The sequence below is a fragment of the Eulemur rufifrons genome, chromosome 6 (assembly GCF_041146395.1).
Source record: "Eulemur rufifrons isolate Redbay chromosome 6, OSU_ERuf_1, whole genome shotgun sequence".
In the NCBI taxonomy this organism is placed as follows: domain Eukaryota; kingdom Metazoa; phylum Chordata; class Mammalia; order Primates; family Lemuridae; genus Eulemur; species Eulemur rufifrons.
In genome coordinates, this window is record NC_090988.1 from 60646036 (window position 1) to 60670545 (window position 24510).

At 34.1% G+C, this 24510-nt stretch overlaps 1 protein-coding gene across 4 annotated transcripts in view; it reads right to left on the minus strand.

Moving 5' to 3' along the window:
• Positions 1-24510, minus strand: part of SBF2 (SET binding factor 2) — a 417689-nt gene that overhangs the window by 103323 nt on the left and 289856 nt on the right. For all 4 annotated transcript variants that reach the window (XM_069471156.1, XM_069471157.1, XM_069471155.1 and 1 more), the window contains one exon: positions 7583-7651. In XM_069471156.1, the coding sequence (XP_069327257.1) occupies positions 7583-7651 (69 nt within the window). The remainder of the gene's footprint in view (positions 1-7582; positions 7652-24510) is intronic.

A 24510-nucleotide genomic window follows, 5' to 3' on the forward strand; every position in this document is an offset into this window, starting at 1 on the left:
TCTTTTGACTGTCTACAGAAGCCTTTGGCAAGTGCTTACCATGGAAAACAAAAAGATCTGGGTTCAATGGTGGTTTTAAGATTATATACAAGCAATCATAAACATAGAGACACTAATGCTCCTTTGTCTTTTTACAACATAGTAAGCATTCCTAAAACATTTTTGGATAGAGAATCTCATTTAGAAAAATAGGATGACAGATAAAAGATTTAAATGAATTAAAGCAATGATTAAATAAAGTAAGATCTGCATTTGGACAGAAAGCTCTCTGCACAGTGCTGGCAGCTAAGGATAAATTATACTATACCCATGAACATTTTTCAGAGCACCAAAGATGTGTTTAGCACTCTGCAGGGGGCTGGGATAGTAATTCTAAAAGGTACTATGACATACAAGGTTTAAAACACTGGGATGAAGCCAATGAAACTGAGAACATAGTTGTTTTAGGAAGAATAAGTAACTGTTAATTGTTACACAGCATCCCACCTCCCATAACTACAGAAAGAGTTATGCTATAAAAATTTAAAGTTTATTAATTCCAAATAAGGTGATACTGTCCAGATAATTTTTTTACTCAATCCTTCTAGAGGATTCAAATTCCACTCCTGTTGGACCGATTTCTCATGATAACACTTTGGCAGGGGGCACACGCCCAGATGTCAGCTGCAATGCACTTCCCAGAAGTCATGTCAGCTTCAGTTAACTTTCTTGGATGGGAAAGAGAACAGATTTTAGCTTTGGCCAAGTATAGTCTCTACAACTGTCTCTACCTCCCCACCTCCCCTTGCAAATGAACTTATTTTTGTAAGAAAAACAATAAAGCAAAAATGTGTCATTTTTCCACAGTTTTCCTGGTAACATCACAGATCTTTAAAACATAACGAGTCACATTATCAAACATGTAATTGGGAAGTCAATTACTTAGTAAATAGACAAAAATTCCAGACCAATACAAATGTCTCCTTAACTTCAGAGACAGCAAGTGCCAAAATGCAAACAGCAGCCAGAGAACATTTCACAAAAAGTATTCTAGGGCTTGCTTGAGTGAAAAAAAAATTTTTCATTATTTTTTAACCTTAAGAATTTTGAATTCGTAATTTTGTTGTTAGTTTATAGAAAATTTCCCAAAAAATTCACAGGCATTAGGATGAATAAAGCCAGTAAAATTTTGATTATAACCATGAGGAAGAAGAATTGTTAATGGTAACACAATATCCTAAATCACAGAAGGTATACAATTGTATAACTTCAGATGTTAATATTTGTAATATGTAATTTAGTGCTGAACCATTGATTAGCATATACTATATATAGTTTTGTTTTTGTAAAACTTCTAATACAGTGCTTGAAATATCTTCTCTTGCACTAATTGATTTCTTTTAAGCCATACTCCATTGCAAAGTTAATAAAATATTGTTTAATTCACATTGGTTCCCTTGTCCAAGTACCTACAATAGCTCCCTATTGATCATATCTGGACTTCATAACCCAGCATCAAGGATCTACATAATGATAACAATTTAAACTAACACTTCCATAGCACTTACTATGTACCAGTTTCTATTATCTATTGTTGTATAAAAATAACAGCCAAAACATAGTGGCTTAAAAAGAATCATTTTATTATCTGATAGTTAAGAGAATGGGTTCTGAATTTAGATTACCTCTTAAGGTTATGATTGTGAGGATTAAATGGTATGGTAAATGTAAAGTCCTTAATGTAGTGTCTTACACCCAGGAAGTGTTCAACCAATGCTAGACAGTATTATGATTACTGCATTTTATGAGTTCTTTTTCCCCAGCTCACTTATAATAAATCATAAGTTTCTCAAAGACAGAGACTAGATCTTCTCTGTTCCTCATTTAGACAACCAAAGGGTTCTGAACACAAAGAACGAAATGAATACTTTTTGATTTGAATCAACAGGTAAGATGAATTTTAAAAATGTCCCTCATTTTTCATTAACCTGTCTTTCAGAATTCTAAACTTACAGGCCTGCACAAAAGGGGACTAAATTATTTTTTGGAGACTAAAATTCCAAAGTCCCCCACCCCTCAGCCTGAGAGCGCTGTCTTCACAATCAGTGTCTACTGGTGAAGTATGTCATTGAGCTATATTAAACATCATCAGCGTTTACACAAAAGTGAATGGCAGACTATTAGGGTTTTTAAACCCTTAAACACTTCTGAGTCTAACAACTGTGGCACATTTAAGACACAGATGTCCAGGCCCCAGCCCCAGAGATTTTGGTTTCAACTGCCCTTCCATGGGGCCTTGGCATCTATTGTCTTTAAAAGCCTTCCAGGTGATTCTAACGGTGCAGCAGGGTTAAAAGTCATGGATCCAGGCCAAAGGATTAGAGCTCACATAGAGCAATAAATGATCTGGAATCAAGAGACCTGGGCTCTTGTATGAAATAATGGACAATCAATTCAATTCAACAAACTTTTTTGCAATATGCTTCGTGACAGATACCACAAAACAAAGAATGAAGAGCCAACAATCTCCATCTTAGTTTTTGAGTCTTTGATCGTTTAAAGATGGGAATGGGTTTCAAACTTTTGTTAAAATGTAGTTTTAGCTTTTATTCAAATGAAATCACACTTGTAAGTTCAATATATATAAAAGAAACAAAAGGGAAGTAGGTTGAGGTTAGCCTTCCCACTGCTCTTCTCAGTTGGAAGCTGACTAACCCTGCATTTTTCTCCTGTACTTTTGGTGGTATACTTTCTCCTTATCCCAAGGTTGCAAATTTCACTTTTCTTGGAGCACAATGGAAAAGAAGTCAAGCATTTGTCTCAGAGCTGTGGGTGCATAAAATGTTAATACCTCTGTTCACCAGAAGCCTGGCTCAGAAGGGTCCCTATCTGCTCAAACCCCATGCATGGGAGGCACTGCAGTCCGTGCGCAGTTTCTGACCTCTCACCTACACTTTCCCATGTGTTTTCTAGGTTAAATCAAGAATTAGCCACTTTTCTCCAATTGTTCAAGGTAATATTCTGGGGAAGGAAAACTTAACAAGGTAAATTACATATTCAATCATGTAAACACATTGTGAACATTTTGTAGAAATACCCTAAGGCTGTAAATCTATAAGCCAAAGCTTTTTGGGACATTGGCATTCAAACAGTGTAATTACTTCCCATTATTGAACATGATACTTCAGAGTGGCTCATGAACTTTTAATTGTATTATTTCAAATTTTTAACATATTCTTTAAGTAATTTATAATCTATATTTGCATAGCATTTTCTTCCAACCCTCATGTTGCCCATGAATAAAACTCTGTCTTCTTCACGTTTTATAATAGGTGGGACAGTGGGTAGAAATAGCAGAGGTCTTACTGGTTCTGAGAAAAATCACAGTGGACATTAAAGCTCAATGGCTATTGAACTGGACTCTACTAAATTTCTTTTGGAATAAAGAACAAGTCTTAGTAGTCTGACTCATTTTCTGAAGAATGAACAAAAGAGCCCAAACCTTTGACTATCATATGAAAAAAGTTGAAAAGTTCAGAAAAATACTCCACAAAAGAATAATAGAAACAAATTAAATATTCTTCATTAGTAATTAACAGTCCTGAAGAAACCTTCTAACAACATGGGTGAACCTCAAAAGCATTATGCTCAGTGAAAGAAGCGAGACACAAAAGAACATATACTGTATGATTCCATTTATACGAAATATCCGGAAAAGGCAAATTTACAAAGTAGATTAGTGGTTGTCTGGAATGGGGAGTGACTGTAAATGGGCATGAGGTTTCTTTTTGGGGAGACAGAAATGTTCAAAAATTGGCCTGTGGTGGTGGTTGTACCACTCTGTAAAAAGTAAAATAATTAAAATATATATGCTTAAAATGAGTGAATTTTATGTTATGTACATTATACTTCAATAAACCTGTTCATAAAAATAAATCTGAATGGCTAGATACTAGAAATTTTTACATGCTGAAAGAAGTGAGAATTTTGAAGAGAAAATGTGTTTCTACAGAGAATGAGCACCTGCATGATGCTCTTATTCTGAAGTAAGACCTAGCTCTATCAGTAAAATACCTTCAAAATGCCACGTGCATGTGTGAGAGATCTTTGGAATCTGGGAAGGCTTGACTTCAGGGTGGCTGCATTTAAGGTGAACAGGGTATATTTATTATTTCTCCCAGGGTAAACATAAACTATAATGGGTACCAAAGGAAAAGTGTTAGCTTTCCTGTGAGTCATTCTGAGTGTCAATAACCAACACATGTGCTTCAAAGAAGTGATAGAAGGGATTTGCCATATTTTGGTAAATTCCAGGAAACTCTCCTGATTCTCACGGTTATTAAGAACTACAACAAAGTGACCCTAAAGTACATGGATCATAGAGGAGAAGGCATTACACTAAACGGTGCCCTGTGGTGAAGGGGCCTATGACCTTCATTATTGCTCACGTCTATTGTTGGGAAGGAGTAATATAAAGGTAACCTATTTTGGTTCTATTCCTGCTCTATGAGGTTTTATTTTACTCTTTATTTCCCTTCTAAAAAAGTAACATTTAGACAAGAATACCTACTTAAATGTTTTCAGTATATACTCTGGCCCTTAATTTAACAAACATGATCTTTAAATAAAAAGGACCTAAGTAAACCAAAGAGTAGCCCAATGTTATTAACTTTGAAATGATTCCTCTACTGTCAATAGCTGATTAATGGATATGAAGTAGGTTTCTTGAGAGTAAGGACCACGTGTTACTCATTGCAACTCTGCAACACACAAAAGCACAGGGCTTGGCATATCTAATAAATGTTTACTGAATTGGAAACGAAAGTACCATCTAAACAATAAACATAATATAAATGTAACAGATCACATTATTTTTCACAGTGAAAGTAATTCTAACAATTTAAACCTGACTGTTAAAGGTACCACCTTTAAGGAAGGCTTTGTGAGAGTTAAAGAAGGATGAATGACAGGTAACTTATTAAAAGTGAAGAAAAGAGAGAAGAAACTGGTGAGAAGGAGCTTTTAATCAAGGGAAAAAAATTAAGCTGTGGTGGCTGCAATACAAATTCCTAAGGATTTAAGATAGGTAATGTAACAAGTGGAATATCTTGAATACTTTTACACTAACTAAAGTTCTAAAAGAGAAACATAACTTTTTGTCCAGGCCAATGAAACATCCTACTCTTATGAGAATAGTAAGTACATACATAACCATCTTTTCATTAAAAAGAAGATATATAGGCAGTTATTAAAAATAATGAGGTATATATGCTATTACGAAAGGATCTCCAACACATATTACAAAGTGAAAAACACAAGGTGAGAAAAGAGTGTGAATGGTTCGATACCTTTTGTTAAAAAAATGATAATTTTATCTGTATAAGCTGGCAATAATGCATGACTCCTCCCTAGCCCCCTCCCCTAACCTCACTCCTGCTCTCTAGGAGGAAACTACCTGTTTAGAGAAAATGCAGTGAAGGCACAGGAAAGGGAGCTTTTACTTTGCATTTGGTACCTTTCTGTACTGTCTGGATTTTCTAACCATGTATATATATTACTTTTATTTAAGAAAATTTCCATCTAGTTGCTGGAATTTTGTGGACCAGTTTGTTTTTTTCAATCACTTGCAGTATTAGAAAGACTATTAATATTAGTTCCTAGGGGCCATGTCAATGTTTTACTAACATTGCTGCCCATGATGTTGCTTGATATAGTAACTTTGTATGTAGAGATGCTCAATAAACTTTTGTTGCATTGAAAAAAAGATTAATATATGTTACTTAAAATATCTCAAAAGTAAATTTAAGCAAGATAAGCAGATGAGTCCATTCTCTGAAGCAATACTGAGTGAGGCAGGAGTTTATACTGGCTAGACAGTATGAGGATGGCTCATCTGTAATTTGTGGCAATGATAATGCAATTTACATCTACTTCCTGAATTAACAAATCCAACATGCACCAATAATTTCCCATAGGATATAGATTTAGAAAATATCCAAGAAATCAGTGTGCTCTACTTTCTCTAACCCCTCTGTGTCAGTTATCAATGCAGTGCTTCTTTCCTCCAAAGCTATACTTCTTTGCCCTGCTTTGTGATACTGGAATTGGACCTTATAAACATTTCTCCTTTGCCAGCAGGCACAATATTAAGCTCTGTCAGTAAAAGGTGCTAAAGGGGCACTGAAGTAGGAAGTAGCTTCTCCTCCTGTTTCTGGTGTGCTTTTTCCTTCTTGCTCCTGCAGCAGGTACCTGCTAGTGGTGTGTGGGACACCCACAAGTGCTTACTATCTATAAAGTTTCAGTGGTATTCCAGTTGGTGGCTTCCTACCAAGTTTCACTGATACCCCAGAAGCCTCACTGGCATCCTAGCGGGTTGCTTCCCAGCAAGTCTTACCAGCATTCCAGCAGGTGGTTTCTTGCTTGCCATTCTTGGTTTGTGGCACCTCAATGAACTTCCATGCCATCCAGTGGCCAAAACAACACCTCTTCAACAAGATCTGAATCAGCCTAGTTCTGGGGAGGGGCCCTCTTCCAAGTTGGGTACTCTGCTTGAGCCCTAGAAGTAGTAGCTGTTCCCTATATTCCATTCCTATATTTTTTAGAATTCCCTTTATCTCTTAGTAGTTAATCCCCTGTTACTACTTAGTAACTCATTATATTAAAATTTCACTGTTCAAATTGCCAGTGTGGCTTCTGGCTCCTGACTGGACCTTGACTGATTCACAACCAAACCAAACCAAACCAAGCCAACCCAACAGAAACCAAGCCAAGTACAAATAATCAAATCCATAAACTCACCCCGAAAATGTAAGTTTGTCTTATTAGTTTGATAATACAGAGAAACAGCATGGCATTTAGCCAAACTTGTTAACTTACTGCCTCCGAAAGCAGACTACGCATGTGGCTGAACAGTGAGTCAGCCTGCTACCACAGGTTTATTGTTTCTTAGTGCACATTTCAAAAAGATGTATTAAATGCATTGTCCAGAGTGTGGTTATCTAATTCTTTATAAGTCTTTCACAGGAAAAGAGAGAATAAATAGAATTTGCTAAATTTGTTTGCTATAAGAACTAATCTATTTACCAAAAGGCATGGATAAGAGAACTGTAATAAATGACAGAATTTTAAAAATCACTTTGAACATTCCAGAAAGTTCTCAGAAGGTTCACAGAAATTGTCAGTAAAGTTAAACTCTTAATTTCTGTCTCAATTGATGTCATTCATTCAATAAATATTTACTGAGCAGCACTGGGATATAGCAGCAAAGAAGATGGACAATATCCCAGGCTCATGGAGTTTACTTTCTGTGGTAGGGGATAAAACAAACATGTAAAAAAATCAATACATAATTTCAGGTGTTATAAAGTGTGATAAAGAAAAAGAAGGCAGGAATATAATGGGTTTGGGTGCTACTGTAGGTGATGATTTAGTGTTCTATATTAAATTTCCTACACATAGCATGCAATAAATGTTATAATAAATATAACCACAGATATGTCCCAGGGATATTAAGACGATAGCATTCATGTAGTTCCATAGTAAATCAAATTGAATACATTTATATAAATCATAACAAGCTTACATATAGACCAATGAAACTTACCCTATAGAAAGCACTAGTCAAAGGGAGTAATGCTGCAGCAATGTTATATTCTTCTAAACTTGAACAATCCTTAAACAAAACAAAGACAAATGAGCATTATTAGGATATTTGCCAGAAATCACAAATATATGGAAACCAAAATCTGGGATCTATTATAATAGTTAGTGTCCTGTGAGTTTTTCACTTTTGTTACCAAATTGTCACTAAGACATAATTAGGCAAGCTTGGGGACAAATAAAAAAACCTGTCCCTGAAGCATATTCTTTTAGAAATGAGGTAAAGGTACATTTGAGAAAGATATCATATTCATAAACTTTACTTTCCTGCTCTACCAAGATTGTGTTAAAAGATGTATAATTTACATAAAAAGTTTTGGAAGGTTTTGGTATATCTACCTACTGTATTTAATTGAGTTTAAGATACATTCTTTTTCACATTTTAACATCTCTTAGATTAGGATCATCTTATAATTGATTGGAAGTATTTTTTTCTTAGTGTTACATGAAAAGAGTATCTTGTAGATTGGACAAAAAATCACTGATACTAAAACCCACTGAGTGAAATGTTGTTGGGGAATAGCATAGTCAGAAAATCTCAATGGGAATGTAAAATGGTGCAGATACTGTGGAAAACAGTATGGCAGTCCTGCAAAAAAAAAAAAAAGGAAAATCAAATGATTACATGCTCCAGCAATTCAACTTCCAGGTATATACCCAAAAGAACTGAAAACAAAGACTCAAACTGGTTTTTGTACATTCATGCTCATAGTGGCAGTATTCACAATAGTCAAAAGATGGAAGCAACCCAACTGTCTGCTGACAGACAAATGAACAAACAAAATGCAGTGTGTATACACACACACATACATAGACAATGGAATATTAGCCTTAAAAAGGAAAGAAATTCTGACACATGCTACAACATGGATGAACCTCAAGGATATTACACTAGGTAGATATTTGTATACAGTTATACTAACTAGTCCTTTCTCTGTCAAGTAGAAGGGCACAATGTGAGCCATATGGAGGTCAAGACCTGGAATACTGCCCAAGGGCAGCAAAAGCTGTAACGGACCCTCTTTCTAGGGGGTCGAGTATAGTGATTAAAGCCCCATCCTTGGACAATGTGGCTATCTCCACCGGGATGTAAATTCCTCATCAATCAGTTATTTCATGTTTATATGAATTGATTTTAAATTCATAAAGCTGAAACTTTAGACATCAATTATTCCAGTGCAATTCCTCTACTTTCCAGATTAAAGAGGCATGTAAGTCAGCCATAGAGCCATGACTGGAATCTAGATTTATCTACCTATCAGTGAGGTTTTTTTTTCTCCAGACACTGCCTTTTGTACTTGATTGTTTTCCTTCTATTTCTGAGGTAGGGGTAAGAATTTTTTGAGCTTCTAGCATTAATTTTGGAGTGTGAGGGTGGGAGAATAGGCCTAAACAGGAGAGCAATGGGAGGTGCACTGGTAGCAGGACAAGTGCTCTAGAAAATAGGAGGGAGAGTCAGGAGACAAAGTGGAAATATGACATAGACAACCACTGCCTATTTCAAAATGCTACTGGGGATGGGGAGGTTGTAGTACTAACTCGAGAAAATAGGAAGAAACGGGCTTCCAATATCTCATGGCCTAGAAGGGGCAATCTATTTTAAAGCCAGTCTTGTCTAGCATGAGTATATTTGGTACTATGATCTGCTAAAAGAGTTTTCAGTTGAATTTCATGTATTGTCAGTTCTGAAAAACACAGTTCAGAATGCAATGAATGTTCAACTCCAGGGAGTATTGAAACAATCCTGATTATAAGACAAATTCCTGCAACAAAACGTCATTCTCATATAGCTCACACTCTCTGATCCAATTTAAAAAACAAACTAAAAGATAGGCTCAAATTTCTTATACTATACAAAAATTAATACTTCTAATTAATTCATCACATTGAGTAAATGTTTATTGGATAAAGGAATAAATGCAAGGAGAATAATGAGGAAAAGGAGCTAAGGACAGAAACTTGGGAAAGATATATATTTGTGCAGAGGGGAGTAAGGAAAAATCAAGATGGGAAAGGAGAATTAGGTGAGAACAATATCCCAGATGTCAAGAGAAGAGGAAATGACCCATAATGTTACAGAGGAAATTTAGTAAAATGCTTCAGAGGAAATTTAGTAAAATGAAGATTGAGGAAAAAGCCAAGAAACTGGTTAATAAAAGGGATCACTGGTAACTTTTGACATGATTAAAGTAGGTGAGTGGAGTAAAACGAAAGGCCCTGACTGTAAATGCTCATAGTTGTAAAGGAAATGAAGGTAATAAGATGGTCACTTAAAGATATTTTTCTATCTAAATGGGTAGTTTAATGAATCTTGATAGTGCTGAACCAGATGAATACTAAGATTTCATTCAATCCTTTGATTCTATGAGAATTAGAAGAGTCCCAATTACACCAAGAGGGAAAATCCAGTGGAGGAGAGAGAGGACAAGGTAGAGTAAGGTCTCTCAGCTATGTCTAGTAGTCAATATGGTCCCCATTTCCAAAGCAAGGTTAAACTCTGGAAACATCTCATTTACATAAAAAGCAAAAATGTAGAATTTATATTAAATAGCAAGATACCAAAAGATATCAGCAAATATAACTTATGAGGAGAAAGAAGCTTGGCTCTGCAAAGAAGACCCAGGCCTACCCAAGAGTTTCTTTATGAGGGAGAGAAGGAGTGGGGGAAACTCCTTAAACTGTTCTGTCAACACTAGCTCTGTAGGGTATTGATAGCTGGTACTTGGGGGGAAATTGGGGAAATACTGAGTAGATAGAATTAAGTAAGTTTTTTCTTCTATTTTCTAAAAAACTGCAGGACTTCTCAGGGTTTTTAACTGTGAATCTACGAGGGGAATTTGGTAGGCAGCATTACCAAACCCAATTTCACTAAGAATATTTTTAAAGAAAGCAGTTGTAGAATATATTTCAGAAAATGATAGTTTAAGATCATCAAAAATCTTCTGAGAGCATTCCAACAAAAGGATCATTTTAAAATTTAGTTACGGATGTTTACTTCTAGACTTTTAGTCATTTTCATATTCTGACAGGCACTTTTGCTGAAGATAATTAAAAATGATAGATAAAATATTTTAAAATATTTAATGCAAAGCAATGAATTGGCAAGAAAACAAGGAATACTCAGATCAAAATATAAGTAGTAACTTAGAGAGAAAAACAGAACACTGAAGCTAAATTTTACCTTCAGAAGAATTGGTGAGCAAATCTGAGTATTAGTTTTGAACTCAAGGGACTCAAGGACAGGAGACAAAGCCTAGCACTTGAACTGGCACTCTTAGGGCCACCTAGGCCACCAGATGGAAAGTCTGAGATGTAAGAAGATAATTGAGCAAAAAAAAGTGATAAATACGTGGGTAAATCTAAACATACATTGACTGTATAAAAATGACAATATTGTCTTTTGCTAGTAAAGAAAATTAAGATACAACTAAAATATACAACCATGATAGCACAGACTTTGTAAGGGGTGGATTGGAGTTGGATTTTGATAAATTAAGTATGCATTTTAAATTTCTGTATTATCATGAAAGGAATAGAAATTGAATAGTTTAAAACTTCCAAACTAGTGAAAGAAAAAAATGGAATAGGAAAAAAAAACCCCAAAACCTCAAACCAAATGAAAAGAAAAAAGAAGAAGAAAAGAAACTCAGAAAAGGGAAATAATCAGAAAAGTACAAAATAAGATGATAGGAATAAATACAAATATAATTGCACAAATGGACCAAAGGTTCTGGTTAAAAGACAAAGATTGTCACTTAATCAAAAGCAGAATCTAAATATTTGTTGTTTAAAAACAACATATTTATAAGTTAAGGATACAAAAGATTTAAAGGATGAAAAAAATATGTACCAAATACCAAAAGAAGTTGGGGTGGCTATATTAACAATCACACAAAATAATCTTTTAGGCAAAAAGCATCAGTACGGATAAAAAGAAGCACTACATAATGATAAATAGCTCAATCTACCAGAAAGATACAATGATTTTAAATGTGTATAAACCTAATAACTTAGCCTCAAAATATACAAAGCAAAAATTGACAGATGTAAGAAGAAAAATAAATTCATAATTGTACTGAAAGATTTTAATATATCTCTTAGTAACTGATAGATCAAGTGGGTAAAAAAAATCAGCAATCCTATAGAAGACTTAAAGAAATACTTTAAAAGTTAGAGCTAATACACACACACACACACACACACACACACACCAGCTTGATCTAATGGACACTATACTCTTAACACTGAACCCATAATTGTTCACAAGGATTTAGAAAAACTGACCTCACACTGGGCCATAAAATAAATGTCAGTAAACTTCAAAATCTTTTGAATCATACAGATACAGCTGTCAGATCACAATGTAATTAAGTGTCAAATCATTAATGCATGTAAAGTACTTAAAATAGTACCTGGAACAGAGTACATACTCAATAAATGTTATCATTATTATCACTGAGGCTACGAAATGCTTAGCATATCACAATATATTGTAATTATCTATTTACTTGTCTGTCTACTTACCAAATTATAAGTAATTTGACAGCACTTTTATAGCAGTGAATAAAAAGCAGTTATCAATATTTATGGCAAGCTGTTGAATGAGTTAAGCCTTTTTACAATGTTACAAAGCCAAAAGATCAGTAGAAACAAATGATCTTGCTGGGTCTTAATTTTCCAGAATGAGTGTTGAGAGTAATTAGAAGGAAACTCCTTTGAATAACAATTTTCATTCATTCAACAAATATCTATTGAGTATCTACTATGTGCCAGGTATGTTGTAGCTAATGAACTCAGGAAACTCTTTATCCCAAGAGGGAAAACAGATAACAAACAAGAACATGTTTAAAAGGGCTAAGATGAATTCATGGCTGAATGGGATATATCCTTAAATTTGAGGGACACAAGTTCTTTCACGATGTCTCCAAGGGGACCTTTGTTGGAGTCCAATTACCAGTTGGACAGACTTTAAGTTAGATCAAGTGATCTTTGATTTTAAACTCAAGAACATGAGTTTTAGATATAAAAAGAAGTGACTTAAAACTGAGTAATATTTCTTACTCCATCACACCTCTAGAAATAAGTGTGTATGAGAGAGGAGAGGGAGAAAAGAAATATAAATCAATTATGACACCCTCCAAAGAGAATAACAAAATTAACTGAAAGATGACTTTGAAGGCAGGCATTACCTCAGAGTCGTGTTTAAGTTTTTATTTTAAAATATAGTCAGACCATGTAGGAAAACACCACACCTTTTTCCTATGTGGTATCACTGCATGGTCTCCATCATTCCATGAGTTTTATAAAATAATCCCAAAATACAGCAAAAAGTGTGAATCATTTTTTTCTTCCTGACTTATTCCTTACCCCCTTAGGACACTGCTATGCACAAGAATGTCATTTGTGTCCTAGCACATCTGAATTTCTTTAACAGAAATGCCTTGCATGTTTCTGAAGACTGTCATGAGGCCCAAGGCAATAAAGTTCAACAGACTTGAGCTGTAATCTTCTCCCAAGGAAATGGTTGGGATGCCAAGATGCCTTTTGACTTTGATTTCACAGCAGGGCTTCATTTGTAATGATGCTGTCCAAACTTTAAATGACAACAGCTGTGATATGAAGCCCCACACAATCATTTATAAAAATTTCCCACAAATTAAAAAAATTAAACAATAGGGAATTTCAATTCATGACCAATTAGCAGGGAACAGGCAATCATAAAACATTTAGACTAGAAGACGCTATGCTATTTATTATCTTACAAAATGTTTACACATTGTAGTGCATGTCTCAAACCTGTGCACCAGTCAAATGCTGATTGCAAAATATAAATACAAAATTCTTTGCAAATCACGTTGGAGACATTCTAAGTTAATTAAGTTGAAAGATGGAAAAATTTTAAAACAATAAGTCTACAATTATTGACATAGCAATAGCATTCCAGAATAGTGCAGTTATCTGTTGGGGAATCAGTTCGTAAATACACATCCTTAAGTCCCCTGTGCTTTGGTCATATAACAGCATCGTAGTTCAAACATACCAGGCAATTTATAAACTTGCAAAGACTTGAATACTTATACATGTTTTATTCTGAACTTTGCTATGTAATTTACCTTTAATTTTCCTGCTACAATTGAAGAGTGAGCCCTGCAATCTTAATTTCCCATTATCCTCAATTACTTCATACGTTTTTTTTTACTTAACCTACATACCTTTGAACTGTTGTGGCTAACATTCCTATTTCATAAAACTTTGGAATCTTTCAAAATGTTATATTTAAACATTAAAGAAAAAATGAGGTTAAAAGCCACAATGTGTTACAGTACTGACTTTCCTTCAGAGTTTAGATTTGACACAGCTTGGAAAAAAATGTTTTAAATTGTCCAAAACATTGAAAACATTTGTATCTTCTACATAGGAAAAAAAATTAAAAGCACAAATACCTCTTTATGTCATATTACCCTCCTGTTCAAAAATCTCAGCTATGTTCTGACTATTGTAAGATAATGACCAAACTCTTCTGGCAGGTTTGTAAAGGCCTGCGCGGTACGGACCTATCTCCACACCTACCTGACTACACGGGCCCCTGGTACAAGCTGCAGCTCTAGTCAGCCTGCTTTATTTCATCTTCTGTTCCACATCATACTTATTCCTACCATATCTAATATGGCCACAGAAGCCCATCAATGCCTTGCTTTGTCATTTACTGGCTTTCTCCTTGGCACCTTCATATTCATGCCCCCATATTTCCCCACTCTTTCCAAGTACAACGCTAAGCACAAAAGAGGCAAAAGGATTTTTATTACAGTTTTAACTTCAGGTTATATTTTAATGCTAAATAAACTTATAAAAGCATAGAGGACATGTCACAATTTTGAACACTATGGTTATTTATATGTACCATAACTCCCACTGAGATAGAAGGTAAATTCTGGGCTTGACAAATGATATCAAGCTTTGTCTTAAGTGCTTTGAGAGAATGGACCAAGTCTGTTTCAACTGAATATGCCTGGAAACTAGAGCACTGTGCCTGGCAAATAGTAATAATGGCTAATCTTTATTGTGTTTACAAAGTATCACACATATTCTAAGTATGAATTTATAGAAATTATTTCATTTAATCTTTATAAGATCTCTATCAGGTAGATACTGTAATCATGTCCCTTTTTTTGATGAAGAAACTGAGCCTCTCAGAGATTAAATTATTTGCTGAGATTACATGGCCACAAATGGCAGAGCCAGATTTTGAACCCAGATTATCTCACTACAGTATTCGTGCTTGAAACCTCTATGCTCTCTTCCCTCTCAAATGCAACAAGGTATTGAACTGAATATAAAAATGGTATTTGTGGAAACATATAATTCAGGCAAAGAAAAATATCTTCCAGTAAATTATAATACCCTCAAGAGAGTCTGAAACTTATCTATTAAAAAGCAATTACATATTAAAAATGTGATTGTTACAATTAAAAGTATAAAGGAAAGTCTGGAAGATAATTTGTTTTCTCATGGAATCCTTTTATCTCTATATTCAGGAATTTTTAAAAATTAAGAAATACAGAGGACGAAGTTAAAGCTTCTAAAATATGCCTAATAGAAGTACCAGAAATAGTGGACAGAGAAAGTAGATGGGAGAAAGTAAAAGAAATAACAAAGAAAATTTAGTCTTCAGATACAAAGATTCCAGTGAGTATCATATGGGACAAATGAAAAAGACCCACGCTGAAGCATAGTGTAGTGCAATTTCATTACACCAAGGATAAAGATTCTAAAAGCTGTTAGAGAAAAAAAAAAAAAAAAGGTTATCTACAAAGAAACAAGAATTAGGTTAAAAAATAAAATGCTCAATAATGCTGGATGATAGAAAATCATGGAGAGCAATGTTTTCAGAGTTCTGAGAAAAAATACTTAAAAATTTATTTTACTTTATATTTTGAAATATACAATAAAATGGATCTAATTTTTGATTGTACAGTTTATGGATTTTATCACATGTATAGATCCATATAACCACCAACAGAATCAGAATACAGAACAGTTCAATTACCTCCCAAAATTTCTTACTGCTAGCTCTTTATACTAAAACAAATCTAACCCAGTTATATGCCAACTGGATTAGGTCTTGCATGTAAATCCATCTCTAAGCATTTTATATTTATTGGCGCTTTATATTCTTTCTTACTGCTCTCCCCCTACCCTTAATCCAGTAACTGCTGGTCTCTTCTCTCACACTATGATTTTATCTTTTTAAGACTGTTACATAAATAGAATTGTACTATACATAAGTACTGAAGTGATACTGTATCTGGGCTCAATTTCCAGAAATACTTCCATCGGTGCTGTTTGCATGCTATATAAGAATATATTTGATATCTTTGCAAATTCTGTTTGAATAGGATTTTGTTAGTATGTTCTAGAAACTATCAGGAATTAGTGATAACATTTTTTTTTTGGTGACCCAAATCATCTCTTTTGAATTATTGAGAGGAGATTTTGAACCAAGTCCACATATTGTTCTATATTAAGAAGTGAAAATTATTTTTACTTATTGTCCTAGGTAATTTTAGCAGATTAAATAAATGAAACTATGCCTAGTGGATATTAAAAACTGAATGTGATTCTGGTGAATTGTAACAAACATTTAAGAAAAAGATGATATCAATAATATCCTCAAGAGAGTTTGAAACTGTATCTATGAAAAAGCAGTTACATATAAAAATGTGATTGCTACAATTAAAGTACAAAGAAAAGTCTGGAAGATAATTTTTTTCCCTCATGGCATCCTTTTATCTCTATATTCAGTGGGATTTATCTCATGATTACAAGTTTGGTTTAACAATTGAAAATCAGTTCACCATATTAACAAACTAAGTAAGAAAAACTATATGATTATTTCAATAGTTATAGAAAAAGTATATGATAAAGTCGTATCCCATTGATGATTAAAAAATGCTCTTCGTAGAAAAATTAGAAGAGAACTTTCTCAATCTGATAAATATACAAAAACCTACAACTATATCATACCTAATGTAAAAAGACTGAATGCTTTCCCTGTAAGTTTCAGAGGAAAAGTAAGGATATCTGCTCTTACCATTTTTATTCAACATTGTAATGGAGTTTGTAGCCAGTGAAATAAGGCAATACAAAGAAATAAAATGGATAAAGATTGGAAAGGAAGAAAAACCGTCTTTATTTACACATTAATTCATGTATGTAAAAAGTCCTCAGAAGTCCACACATACACAGACAAAAAAATTTACCAGGACTAATAAGTGAGTTTAGCAAGGTTGCAAACTATAAGGTTAAAAAAAAAAAAAATCAATTGTATTTCTATATAATAATAATAATTACAATTTTTAGAAATACCGTTTACAATAGCACCAATAAAAATAAAATGCTTAGGGATGGATTTACATGCAAGACCTATACAATGAATACTTCAAAACATTACTGAGACAAATCAAAGAGACTTAAATAAATGACAAATATACTATACCATGTTCATAGGTTAGAAGACTCAAAATTGTTAAGATGTCAATTCTCCTCAAATTGATGTATATTTGGTACAATGCCAATCAAAATCCCAGCAGGCTTTCTTCTAGAAATTGACAAGCTGATTCTAAAATTTATATGGAAACGCAAAGGACCTACTATAGCCAAAATAATTAAGAAAAATAAAACTGAAAGACTAACTGATTTCAAAACTTATGTTAAAGTTACAATAATCAAAGCTATGTGGTATTGGTATAAGAATAGCTAAATAGATCCACAGAACAGAATAGGGAGGCCAGAAATAGATCTATATATATATAGATGATTGATTTTTGAAAAAAGTACTCTGATAATTCAATGAGGGAAAGGATAGTCTTTTCAACAGATGGTGTTGAAACAACAGGATATCCACATGGAGAAAAAATGAAACTCAACTCTTAGCTCATACTATTTACAAAAATTAACTCAAATTGTAGACTTATATTCATTGAACATTAACAGATATTCAATGAATATTACTAAACAAAAGAATGATTACTCTAAAAATGAAAAGCAAAGCTATTTCACAAAATACAGTTAAAAGAGAAAATAAAGTATTAGTCTAGCGATTCCTTTTTATGAAACCACTTCTGAAGTATGCAATATTTTTATGCTAAGGAACTCACTTTAACCTTATCACTTACTTTGGCGGGCTCCTGCTTTCTGTTCTGTTGGTTTTATATTTTCCCCCACTCCTTCCTTTTTGTTTTTACCTTTGAAAGAAGGCAATAAAACCTGCAATAAAACCTTACACTATACCTTGATGCTTCTGTGGAAAACACACTCACATTTCACTGAGACGTTGAGTTATAAACACCTGTACTCTGTGGGTTTTCCTTCAAAAGTTATCTTACTAATAGGTATACTTAAGAACCTTCATTCCTTCATTAATTATTGACATAATGTCTAGGCCTAGCCCACCAAAAACTATTGCTATTCCTGACAGAAGTGGCATGGCAGATCAAAAGAGAAATGATATACATTTTAATAAATGATGCCGAGACTACTGGTCACACATTTGGAAAAAAATGAAATTGGACTCCGACCTCAAATTACATACAAAAAACAGTTCCAAGTTGATTAAAGATAGATGGCACTATTAAAAGAATGTGTTCATGACTTCAGGTAAGGGGACTATTTCTTAATATACAAAAAAGCACAGCCATAAAGAAAAAGACTAATAAATTCAACTACAGTCACGCGCCACATGACGTTTTGGTCAATGATGAACTGCACATATGATGGTGGTTGCATAAGATTATAACGGAGCTCAGAACCTCCTATTGCCTAGTGACGCAGTAGCCACCATAATGTTGGAGGGCTCATAACTTCCTTATAGTACAACAAATTACTCACAGGTTTGTGGTGATGTTGGTGTAAACATAAGACTGTGCTGCCAGTCTTACAGAAGTATAGCAATATAATTATGTATAGTACATATATTTAATAATGATCATATATGACATTACTGGTTTATGTATTTATTATACTATACTTTTTATTGTTATTTTAGAGTTCACTCCTACTTATAAAAAAGAAGTTAATGGACAAACAGCCTCTGGCAGGTCGTTCAGTAGGTATGCCAGAAGAAGGCATTGTTGTCACGGGAGTTAAAAGCTTCAAGTGTGTTATTACCCCTAAAGACTTTCCAGTGGGACAAGATGTGAAGGTGGAAGACAGTGAAATTGATGATCCTGGCCCTGTGTAGCCCTAGCCTAATGTGTGTGTTTGTGTCTTAGTTTTTAACAAAATGTTTAAAAAGTTAAAAAAAAAAATTAAAAATTTTAAAAATGGAAAAAAGCTTATGGAATAAAGATATAAAGAAAGATAATATTTTTGCCCATACGTACAATGTGTTTGGTGTTTTAAGCTGTTATTACAAGAGTCAAAAAGTTAAAAAATTATAATGTTTATATAAAGTAAAAAAATTACAGTAAGCTAAGGTTAATTTATTTTTGAAGAAAGAAAATTTTTTAAATAAATTTATTGTAGCCTAAGTGTAAAGTATCTATAAAGTCTACAGTAGTGTATAATAATGTGCTAGGCCTTCACATTCACTCACCACTCACTGACTCACCAAGAGCAACTTTCAGTCCTGCAAGATCCATTCATGGTAAATGCCCTATATGGCGTACCATTTTTTTTATCTTTTATACTGTACCTTTTCTATGTTTAAACAAATACTTATCATTGTGTTACAACTGCCTACAGTATTCAGTACAGTAATATGCTGTACAGTTTTGTAGCCTAGGAGCAATAAGCTATACCATATAGCCTTGATGTGGAATAGATATACCATCTAGGTTTGTGTAAGTACACTCTATGATGTTCATACAATGACAAAATCACCTAATGACACATTTCTCAGAACATATCCCTGTAGTAAGCTGATGCATGACGTTATATTAAAACCCAGAAACTTTGTTTACAAAAAGTCACCATAGAGAGTTAAAAGACAAGTCACAGCATGGAAGAAGACATTTGCAAAACCTATAACTGATAAAAGATAAATATCCAGAATATATAAAGAATTGCTATAAAACACTGATAATTAAAGAGATAACTCAGAAAAAGTTGGTTAAAAATGTAGACAGGTACTACAAAAAAGAGAAAACCACAATGGCCAACAAACACATGAAAAATTGCTCAACTTCAGTAGCAAATGCAAGTTATGATCACAAAAGCATAGCATTACACAACCACCAGATTGGGAAAAACTAAAAAGACTGACAAAACAAGTGTTGATTAGGATGTGAAGCAATGGGACTTTCTAGTGGAAATGAAATTAGTACAATTGCTTAGGAAAAAACATTTGACCTTATTTATAAAGTTGAACAAATGCTTCCTATGACCTAGCAATTCCATTCCTAAGTATATACTCTAAAACTTACATACATGAATACTAAAATTACATGGCAACAATGTTCTTAACAGCACTGTTTAAAATAGTCAAGATGTGGAAAAAACCCAAATGTCCATATTTGATAGAATGAATAAAATTATGGTATATTGATACAATGGAATACTATATGAAAGTGATAATAACTGAATTATAGCTGTATCTAAATCTCTCAAACACAATTTTGATCCAAAGAATCAAGACAGAAAAGGATACATTACTACCACTATCATTATCATTAAATTAGTCATCATTATCTGTATCATTGTCATCACTACCACCACAACCACCATCATCATCATCATCAAATTAGTTACTACTTAATTACCTCTTCTGGATTAACATCAGCCTTTATCTCCATTTAGCCCATCAAATTACATCAAAGTAAACATGTGCCAATACAATACAGAATTTCAGGAAGTGATGTGAAAGAACTGCTTAATCCATCACAATGACATGGAAGAATCCAACAAAGTCAGATCAGGTAAAAAATAGATAACTGATCATTATAAGTGCTTTAAAAGAAATTGATTCGATTTCTTTTAAGAAATCTTTCTTTCTTCTTCAAAGAATCAAAGGAGTCCCTTGGGAAAAATAATGATGCCTTTGAGTATTTTTGCAAAAATGATAGTGCTATAAAAGCCAAATATAAAGTAAGCCATCATATAATTTTGTTAGAAAAATTATTTTAAATACCCTTCTCTCCTTCAAAGAAAAGACAGATTCATACTTTGGGCCTAAGGAAATCAGCACATGGTTAAAACTGTAACCTCAGTATTTGTTAAAATAAAATAAAATAAAATTGTAAAAATTTATTCTATTAAATACAATGTACCAAACATATCCCTTTTTTACTATTTGGTATGAAAATTTAGTATCCTTTTAAAATGGATTCACTGGTAGTGATAATGAAAATTAGTGTCACCCTTAAGGATCTAAAAGATGTAGGAGAGCGATGGTACAGAGGCACAGGTTAACCAAAAGACTGAGACCAAATCACAGGACTACAGAATGCTTCTCCTCCCCACACACCTTACCACCATATTAATAAAGGCCTTTTACCCAGTACGTCGTGTCTGGCCATCAGTAAGTTCCTTTTACTCAGTACATCATGTCTGGCTATGAGGAAAAAATTATAAGGGACACAAAAAGGCAAAAAATACAGTTTGAAGAGACACAGCAAGCATCAGAACCAGACTAAGATATGGCAGGGATGTTGTTAACCAGACCAGGAATTTAAAACAACTATGATTAATATGCTAAGAGCTCTAATGGATAAAGTAGACAACACACAAGAACAGATGGACAACATAAGTAGAGAGATAAAAATTCCTAGAAAGAACTAAAAAGAAATGCTAGAAAGCAAAAACACAGTAAAAAATGAAGGATGTCTTTGATGTGCTTAATGGTAGACTGAACACAGCTGAAGACAGACTCTCAAAGAGCCAAGAAATAGATGGACATAAATACAGTAAACTGATCTTTGACAAAGGAGCAAAGGCAATATGATGGAGAAAAGATAGTCTTTTCAACAAATGGTACTGAAACAACTGGATGGACATCCACATGCAAAAACTGAACCTGGACACAGACCTTATACCCTTCACAAAAATTAACTCAAAATGGATCAGATACCTAAACGTAAAACACAAAACTATAAAACTCCTAGAAGATTACACAGGAGAAAATCTAGATCACTGTGGGTTTGGCAATGGCTTATTGGATACAACACCAAAGGCATGACCCATAAAGGAAATAACTAATAAATTTGTTTTCATAAAAATTAAAATTTTTTTCTCTGTGAAAGATACTGCCAATGGCCGGGCGCGGTGGCTCACGCCTGTAATCCTAGCACTCTGGGAGGCCGAGGCGGGTGGATCGCTCAAGGTCAGGAGTTCGAGACCAGCCTGAGCAAGAGCGAGACCCCGTCTCTACTAAAAAAAAAATAGAAAGAAATTATATGGACAACTAAAAATATATATAGAAAAATTAGCCGGGCATAGTGGCGCATGCCTGTAGTCCCAGCTACTCGGGAGGCTGAGGCAGTAGGATCACTTAAGCCGAGGAGTCTGAGGTTGCTGTGAGCTAAGCTGACGCCACGGCACTCACTCTAGCCTGGGCAACAAAGTGAGACTCTGTCTCAAAAAAAAAAAAAAAAAAAAAAAAGAAAGAAAGATACTGCCAAGAGAATGAAAAGATAAGTCACAGACTAAGAACTATTTGCAAAAGACCTATCTGATAATGGACTGTTATCTTAACTATATAAACAACTCTTAAGACTCATTGGTAAGGAACAACCTAATTTAAAACGGAATCAAAGACCTTAACAGATAACTCAATGTAGAAGATACACAGATGGCAAATAAGCATATGAAAAGATGTTCCACATCATTAGATAGCACTACATATATATTAGAATGGCCAAAATCCAGAACACTGACAACACTAAATGCTAAAGAGGATGGCAACAGGAACATTCATTCATTGCTGGTGCAAAATGGTATAGCCATTTTGGAAGACAGTTTGGCAGTTTCTCACAAAACTAAACATACTCTTAACATACTGTCCAGCAAACCTGCACATTGGTATTTACTCAAAGAAGTTGAAAACTATGTCCACACAAAAACCAGCATGTGGATGTTTCCAGCAGCTTTATTCATAATTGCTAAATGCTGGAAGCAACCAAGACGTCCTTCAGTAGGTGAATGGATAAGTAAGCTGTGGTATATCCAGACAATGGAATATCGTTCAGTGCTAAAAAAAAAAAAAAAGGAAAAAAAGAACTACCAAGCCATGACAAGACATAGAAGAAATTTAAATTCATATTATTAAGCGAAAGAAACCAATCTGAAGAGGCTACATACTGTACAATTCCAACTACATGACATTCTGGGAGAGGTCTATGGAGATAGTAAAAAGATCAATGGTTGCCAAAGATTAATGGAAACAAAGGGATGAACAGACAAAGCACAGAGAACTTTTAGGATAGTGAAACTACTTTGTATTATACTATACTGGTGGATATACGTCATTATATATTTGTCAAAACCCATAGGATGTACAATACCAAGAGTGAACCCTGATGTAAACTGTGGACTTCGGGTGATAATGAAGTGTTCTCACAGGTTCACTAATTGTAATAAATGTACCACTGTGGTGTGAGGTGTTGACAGTGAAGGAGGCTGTATATGTGTTGGGATAGGTGATATACAGGAAATCTCTGTATCTTCTGCTCAATATTGCTGTGAACTAAAAACTTCTCTAGAAAAAAAAGTCTGTCTAAAAGAAAAAGAAAAAGAAAATAAGGCTTCAAAACTTAAAGACCAAGTGGAGAAGGATGAGCCTGCAAAGATGGAGAAGGAATGGCCAGAGAGACAGAAGGGTATGTAGGAAATGTTCCATCATGGAAACCAAAGAGTGTGCTTCAAAAAGAAATTCTAGATGATAAAATGCTTCCTTTATCTTTAAAACAAGGAAAAACTAGACTTAACCATGAAGAGATAATATTAATAATTTGTATAGCTTACATAGTTTCAAGGTAGTACTATGATGCATTTTTTTTGCTTTCTTCTAAAAACCCACTAAATTACAATAAAGATATAATTTTCTTTTAAAAAGGTATATTGTATAAATACACACTTACAAGGATGGAAAGAAATAGGAAGCTGCACTGCAGACACACAAATGGCAGAAATGAGAATATTAAATCCTAAACTGGCAATGGGGAAAACCAAGAACAACCCAATTTATATATGAGAATCTTCAAAGGCTTAAAAACTGGCAGCACCAGCTATTTCTCAAATTGAGTGAAGATGATACTACAAAACTCCTTTTAAAGTCTATTTTTTAAAAGTTGGATCACCAGACTGTCTGATCTATTCCACATAGTTGGAATACCTCCCTTCTCCTAAACTAGGTGATGACTGGGGATAGTACAACAGAGTATCACTGGGTTTCAGGACACCAGGTACAGTTGAAGGTAGGTGTACCATACTGAAAATAAGATAAATGAAGTAAAATATTACATACTGACACCTAGCCCTCTTACTCTACTGGGCTCTAAGAACTCTGGAAGTGAGTTCTTCATATTCCAGGCAAGATACTGGAAGACTATTATCTGGAGACATTTGAACAGACCTCCTGTCTCCATCCAAAAGAAGAAAACAAAGAATTAAAGACACTGATATTGAGGGTTCCCTTATAAGCAACCAAAGATCACCAGACATATTAGTAATTTCTAAAGTAAAAGACAAAGACAAAAAGAAAAAAAAGAAACTTTCGGGAAAACCGAAACCATACCAGGCTTAGAAAATTTCTCTCTGTCTCTCAAATACATACACACACACACACACACACACACACACACACGCACGCACTGTAAACATCCTCAGAGATATATGTGAAATTATTACATTCATGAAACAAAATCATTCTATATAAAA